Raw genomic sequence first — 7,551 nt, 5'->3', positions numbered from 1 at the left:
ATGTGTGTGTGTATGTGTATCTGTGTGTGTGTATCTGTGTATGTGTGTGTGTANCCCCGGGCAGCTCAGCTCAGGAGGGTCTCTCTGGGGAGACCTGGTCTGCACCAGGAAGCGGACCACATGTTCACAAAATACACACGCCACCCACTTTGCTTGGACCCACACAAGGACAATGTCCACAGCTTCCAGCTCAGATGGCTGCTCCCATCCACGTCGCTGCCCCTCACAGAGACCAGGGCTTAGCCAACCTGCGTTCACTCTCTACCCCTGCAGCAGCCCTGCCAGCCTCTCACCTGAGGACAGGAGACAGGGTGGGGATAGAGAGGCACCGCCATCCAGGACCCAATGAATGCAGCTGGTCTCATTGGAGAATTTGCAGGAGGGAACACGGAATACAACTCCCACACTCTCTGGAAGAAGGAAACCAGAAAAATATCCCGGTGTGTGTGTGTGTGTATGTGTGTGTATCTGTGTGTGTATGTGTATGTGTGTGTGTATGTGTATCTGTGTGTGTGTATCTGTGTATGTGTGTGTGTATCTGTATGTGTGTATGTGTATCTGTATGTGTGTATGTGTGTATCTGTGTATGTGTATCTGTGTGTGTGTATGTGTGTGTATGTGTGTGTGTCTGTGTATCTGTGTGTGGTGTGTATCTGTATGTGTGTGTATCTGTGTGTGTGTACGTGTGTATGTGTGTCTCTGTGTGTGTATATGTGTATGTGTGTGTGTCTGTATATGTGTGTGTGTATGTGCATGTGTGTGTGTATATGTGTGTGTGTGTGTGTGTGTGTGTGTATTCCGATTCCTAAGTGGCAGAGCTAGGTTAAAGCTCCACCTTCACCAAATCACCCACCTCAGCGCACAGACATGCTCGGACCTCACCGGGAAGATAAACTCAAATCCTAACCCTTACCCTCCACCAAGACATAGGTGCCAAAAGTAAACCTGCAATGTTTCCAATAGTCCAAATCAGTGGCAAGAGCGCTAGAGCAAACTCCACTAAATATCCACTGGGGATTGTATCAGCGAATGAAGAAGCCTGAGATGCTTTAAGAGGAAAGAGGAAGGGAGGCGTCACCCATACAACTGCAAGTCACACCTGTGTCAAATTCCTGGGGCAGATGGAAAATACACAGCATCGGATGCCGGGAGGCGAGTCCAGGAGCAGCCAGGCCGCCCAGCCCAGGCCTTGCCTAGCTGTGAACGGGCGAGGTGCCCTCCCACTGATTCGAAGTGCAGCCATCACACAAGAGACAGGGCTTTGTGACACGACTCCACATCCAACTGTCGTTCTCATGACCATGCTCCAAGTGTGGACGCAGCTGGAGGATGGGGGCCAACAGGGTAAAGGAGTTTTAAGTTTACAGTTAATTTTCCAGTCATACAATGCCAATTTTTATAAAATGTATAATTTGCTGTGTTTCAGTGGAAAAAGAAAAAAAAAAACAGAGCCAAATGTCTCCACGCAGTGTGGTGCTGCACATCAGGGAAACAGCGAAGAATCGAAGGAAGCAGGTTCTCCCCGCGCACACCTCCCTCTCTTCCCAGAGACGCCTCCCCTCGGCCCAGCAGGCCCTTTTCTGCCTCTCCCATCTGGAGTCATCCCCATGGGCAGTGGCCCCAACCACGGCCCGGGAATCTGGGCAGGTGCATGGATGTGGGTGGTGTATTCTCCAGGAACCCCTCCACATCCCTGCAAACACCTCAGATGCTCAGGAAAACCGACGCTCAGAGGAACCACACCGAGAACTGGGAATGCAGAAATGGAGGGGACGCAGGCCCCCCTTAGTGAGTGAACCGCCCAGCAGGTTCTGACATTTGTCTAAACATCCTATAAACAAACGCACCCTGGGGAGGTGCTCCAGCAGAGGCAGACGCCAAGGGCCATGCCCAGAAGATGGAAAACAAGCCCTCAGCAGATTCATTGATGCCCTGTTCACAGCAGCGTTCGATTCACCTTTGCAGGAAGGCAGAAGCCAGCCAGCGTCCAACGAATGATGAACAGATAAACAAAGCTTGCCTTGTCCACACAATGGGACATTATTCGGCCTCAGACAGGAAGTTAGTTCTGACACCTGCCAGGACACAGATGAACCTGGGGACACTGCATGACGTGAAGTACGTCAGTCCCAAAAGGACCAATACTGTGCGACTCCACTTCTATGAGGGAGCTCGGGCAGTGGAAATCAGAGAGTAGAAGCTGCTGCCTTCTACCAACGGGGAGTGAGTGCTGAATGGGGACAGCGTTTCAGTTTGAGAAGATGAGAAAGCTCTGGAGATGATGGTGGTGATGGTGGCACGACAGTGTGAATGTGCTTAATGCCACACGATGGTGCACCTCACAATTGTTAAGATGGTATGTTTAAAATTAAAAATTTTATCATCGTAAAAAAATTGGAGGGGCCAGGTGTGATGGCTCAGGCCTGTAACCCCAGCACTGTGGGAGGGTGAGGCAGGTGGGTCACTTGAGTCCAGGAGTTTGAGACAAGCATGGGCAACACGGTGAGACCTCATCTCGGCTAAAAATAAAAAATGAGCGGGGTGGGCGGGCGTCACCTGTAACCCCAGCTACTTGGGAGTCTGAGGTGGGAAGATCACTTGAGCCCAGGAGGTTGAAGCTGCTGTGAGCTGTGGTGGCACCACTGTATTCCAGTCTGGATGACAGAGCAAGACCCTGTCTCCAAAAACAAAACAAAACAAAAATAAAAGAAAGTGAAGCTTCAGAAAGGAAGGCAGGAGGTGTCTAATACAGTGGAGACCTGAGGCAGGCAGGCACTCAACGGCCAAGACCTACACAAGCCCAGCTGAGCCTGAGAAACACAGGGACACCACACACAGGGGACACTGGGGAGACATCCCAGCCGAGCATGGCCAGCAACCAGGGACTGGGCAGTGGTGACAAACACCACACACAAGGAAGACAGGTCAAGCAGGGTGCCCGACACCATGAAATGACTGCAACCGTCTCGCCAACGACGGCTTAGAAGCAGAAATAGCAAAGGAGTTTCAGCCAGATGTTTCCAGAGCCTCCTCTGACACTTTTACCAAGACAGGGCCCATCAAACCTGAGGGTTCAAGGTCAGTCATGTCCTTGAAGGTGAAGGCACTGGAGCTAAACCCACCAGAAAGCCACAGAGGCAGTCACACGGAGCCTCTTCTCAGTGACGCTGGGTACTGTCACCCAACATGGTCTACAGATAAACGCCAACCCGCTCCACTCCTGCTAACTGTAAACCTCAACAGCCAGTTTACTTTCCATTTTATTGATTTAATCTCCCTATCTATCTTCTATTGAGAAACAGGGTCTCGTTCTGTTGCCCAGGCTGGAGTGCAGCGGCACGATCATAGGTCATTGCGGCCTTGAACTCCTGGGCTCAAGCTATTCTCCTGTCTCAGCCTCCCGAGTAGCTGGGACTACAGGTGTGCACCATCATGTCTGGCTAATTTTCTTATTTTTTGTAGACACAGGGTCTCGCTATGTTGTCCATACTGATCTTGAACTCCTGGGCTCAAGTGATCCTCCCTCCTCAGCCTCCCGAGTAGCTAGGTTTACAGATGTGTGCCACCACGCCCTTTTTATTTTTTGTAGAGATGAGGTCCTTGCTACGTTGCCCAAGCTGGTCTTGAACTTCTGGGCTCAACTGATCTTCCCACCTCAGCCTCCCAAAGTGCCAGGATTGCAGGCATGAGCCACCGTGCCCAGCCTTAATGGCCATAATGTGTTCATTAATATTTGTTTATTTATCTTGAGAAGGAGTCTCACTCTGTCACCCAGGCTAGAGTGCCGTGTCACGATCTCAGCTCACTGCAGCCTCTCCATCCTGGGTTCAAGCAATCTTTCCACCTCAGAACTCCCGAGTAGCTGGGACTACAGGTGCATACCACCACGCCTGACTAATTTTTTTTTTGTTTGTTTGTTTTTTGTATTTTTAGTAGAGACAGGATTTCACCATGTTGGCCAGGTCTCAAATTCCTGACGTCAAGCGAGCTTCCTGCCTGAGCCTCCCAAAGTCCTACGATTACCTGCCTGAGTTACCCGCCCGGCCTCAACAGCCATAATATAAACTAGACACTAATGGGAACAGCTGGAGTTAGAACTCCTGCTTCTGTAACTGACCGGTTTACCTCTGACTTGATTTCAAACAGGAAACCCTGAAGACTGACCTTTTCAAGTACAACACTTAACTTTCCCTCTGGAAGGATTTGTCGGCTACCGTTTTAAAAATAGACAAGTGCGGCCTGACTTCAAGGGCAGGCCCCGCCCTCCTCCTGAGTGGCCAGAGCCCTGGAGGCAGCTCCAGCAGCCTCAGCATCCCCTCCCGGTGCCCACGTGCTCAGACAGAGAAACCACAGGAGCAGACGGGCGGGCAGAGGGGAGATTTTACTCCAGCATTCCCTTCCACGTTTCGTATTAAATATCTGAAATATATTAATCTTAAAAAACAATATCGACACAGTACTCAATGGATAGAGGCAGTGGAGTAAACAAGAAGCCCAGATTGCAAAATCGTAGGCCGTAAAAAAACCGGAGTGCGACTGCGGCAGGTTCCGGGCACGCGGGGCAGGGCGCTGCGGAAGCTTTCAGTCTCGGAGGAGGTTTTCGGGCTTGGGGTAGCCGAAGAGAACAAAGTCGGCCTCGTAGAGTTTGTACAGCTGCTGCCTCCAGGCCAGGGGGATCTTGGCGAACCAGTCCTCCTCCCAGCTGCTGGCGGTCCTGTTCCGGTAGCTCGGGGGAAAGCGGAGGTGCCGGTCCACCTGGAGCAGCTGCAACAGCTGCGCGGCGTCCTCGTCCAGCGTCTCCAGCTTCCCCACGAAGTCGTAGTCGATCTGGCACGGGTGGCAGAGGCGGTACACCTGCCGCCAGTGCTCGTTGAAGGGCGCCAGCTTCTCCGTGTGCGGGTCCAGCAGGTACTGGATGAAGTTGGCGAAGGACACCTTGAGGCCGGCGCGGAAGGCCTCGCGCGCCGAGGCGGGCAGGCTGGTGTGGTTGGTGTACAGCCGCAGCATGGGCACGGCGAACTTGCGGTAGAACTCCTCGTTCTCCAGCTCGAACTTGCTGCGGAAGGCGGAGATGAGGCGCACGAAGGGGTCGCGCACGAAGAGGAACTTGGTGTACTTCTTGAGCTTGACCTTCATGAGGTGGCGGGAGAGCTTCCCATAACGGCGCCAGAACTTGTTGAAGGTCAGGTGCGCGCTGGCGTTGTGCACGTGCTCGCGGGGGATGCGCAGCGGGTCGCGGTAGGGCGCGCCGCGGTGCAGTAGGCTCCCACTCAGCACGATCATCACGCGCTTCCAGTTGGTGCAGGCCACCTTGGGCACGTAGCAGTAGATGGCGCCATGCCGGTCGTCCACGATCAGGTGGCTCAGCTCCGAGTTGGGGATGTCGTCGAACGCGCGCTCCTTGGTGGGGAAGGCCAGGCTGGAGTTGGCGCAGAAGCCCCGCAGCACGCTCCTCCGCTCCGCCTGCTGCCGACCCTGGTCGGGGCTGCGCCGGGCATCGCGCGGGGACCAGTCGTAGCCTCTCACGCTCTCCTCCATGCTCCCCGGTGCGGGCGGCTGCTCCGTCTCCTTTCTGGGAAGGTCGCTCTGCTTCACGCTGGCACCGAGAAACTTGTCCAGAAACTCGTCGACGTCGGAGTCGGCCGTGAGCTCCCTGTCCCTGTCCGGCCCGGGCGTGGGCAGCGGCGGCCCTGCGTGCGGCCTGGAGAAGGACGTGTGCAGGTAGAAGTGCGCGGCGCCCGCGCTGTCCCAGTACACGATGATCAGCAGGATCATGAACGCCGACCCCAGCACCAGCCACAGCCGGAACAGCCGGGCCTTGGTCATCCTGCCCCGGCGGGCCGGGCCGTCTCCGGGCCTCTCACTTCAGCTTCCTGCAGAGCCGGGGCATCCTGCTGGGAACCTGCAGAGGCAGTGACGCACTAGTTAATGACTGAGGTGTCCTGGGGCTCCTACTCCTGCCTTCTCATCAGTGGGGGACTCGGGCCCAGAGGAGCAGGAGCACTGGGCCACGTGATATCAGCTCGCCCTCCAGAGGGGCTGGAGGCTGAGGTCAGCAATGCAGGGAGTCTACACATCCATGTGGCAGAGCACCAATAACGACCCTGGACGCCAAGGCTCGGGTGCTTCCCCGGCTGGCAGTACTCCACACGTGCTGACACTCACCACCACTGGGAAAGTAATGCTGCTCACAACTCCCAAGGAGAGGACGCCTCCCTGGAGTGGAGACCAGCTCCAGGTGTGAGCCCCCCTGGACTCTGCCCTCTGCAACTCTTCCCAAAGCTGTTTTTTTTTTTTTTTTTTTGAGACAGAGTCTTGCTCTGTGGCCCAGGCTGGAGTGCAGTGGCGTGATCTCAGCTCACTGCAAGCTCCACCTCCCAGGTTCACACCATTCTCCTGCCAAGGTTGATTTTAATCTTCGAATCCATCTCCTTTTCCTATAATAAACCATAACCACAAGAGTAACTGCGATCAGGGAGCTCTGTAATCTTTCCAGCAAATCATCAAACCTGACAGTGGTCTCAGGGACGCCTGCATTTGCTATTGGTGTCATAAGAGGGGTCTTGGGAACCATTTAACTTCACAGTGACCCAACAACAGGAAAATTGTTTTGGCAACACCCATTTTACTTAAGTCGAATGCCAATGGAAAAACTGCACCCCACAGCTTCATCAGGGCCACGCTGAGAGCTGACCTTCCACACCACCCTGGTTTCCCAAAAGTAGGTGGCACATTCCTGTTCCCGTGCCAGGCATCAGGGGGTTTTGGTGGGGCTGAGATGGGGGCTGATCCCACTTCCTCTGCCCATGGAAGCAGAGGTGCTTCCTCTGTCCATCCCACCAGGGTACTGTCAGTGTGGTCCAGCAGGGAGCTAAGCCTTGACCCCACCTGGCACCCGCAAGGCAGAAGGAGATGGTATGAGGCAGGGGAGTCCACACTCTGACTCCCTCTCCCCTAACCAGGTCAGGGCCCAGTGGGAAGGGAACTCCAACTCTACCCCACCCCTACCTGGCACCCATGACATGGCGTGAGGTGGTTAGAGGAGGGGCGAGTTGGCCCTCTACTTTCTCACCTCCTCTCTCCTGGGAATGGAAAACATTAATCATGCAAACATTAATGAAAAGAAAGCAGGAGTGCAAACTTCAGAAGGAAGGAAACTACTAGAGACAAAGGGACATTACATAATGACAAACAGTTCAGTTCCCCAGGAAGACATCATAATCCCAAACGTGTAGGCACCAAACAACAGAGCCTCGGCCGGGTGCGGTGGCTCAAGCCTGTAATCCCAGCACTTTGGGAGGCCAAGACGGGCGGAACACGAGGTCAGGAGATAGAGACCATCCTGGCTAACATGGTGAAACCCTGTCTCTACTAAAAAATACAAAAAAACTAGCCAGGCGAGGTGGCGGGCGCCTGTAGTCCCACCTACTTGGGAGGCTGAGGCAGGAGAATGGCATAAACCCAGGAGGCGGAGTTTGCAGTGAGCCGAGATCCGGCCACTGCACTCTAGCCTGGGTGACAGAGTGAGACTCCATCTCAAAAAAAAAAAAA

At 54.2% G+C, this 7,551-nt stretch overlaps 1 protein-coding gene across 2 annotated transcripts in view; it reads right to left on the bottom strand.

Moving 5' to 3' along the window:
- Positions 1–4,362: 4,362 nt before the first annotated feature.
- Positions 4,363–7,551, bottom strand: part of CHST12 (carbohydrate sulfotransferase 12) — a 7,348-nt gene continuing 4,159 nt past the window's right edge. For both annotated transcript variants that reach the window (XM_017894525.1, XM_017894516.1), the window contains exon 2: positions 4,363–5,902. In XM_017894525.1, coding sequence (XP_017750014.1) covers positions 4,582–5,826 — 1,245 coding nt within the window. In that variant the 5' untranslated portion in view covers positions 5,827–5,902 and the 3' untranslated portion in view covers positions 4,363–4,581. The remainder of the gene's footprint in view (positions 5,903–7,551) is intronic.

The sequence above is a fragment of the Rhinopithecus bieti genome, unplaced genomic scaffold, assembly GCF_001698545.2.
Source record: "Rhinopithecus bieti isolate Rb0 unplaced genomic scaffold, ASM169854v2 scaffold_1017, whole genome shotgun sequence".
Lineage (NCBI taxonomy): Eukaryota > Metazoa > Chordata > Mammalia > Primates > Cercopithecidae > Rhinopithecus > Rhinopithecus bieti.
This window is presented reverse-complemented; position numbering and strand designations above follow the sequence as displayed.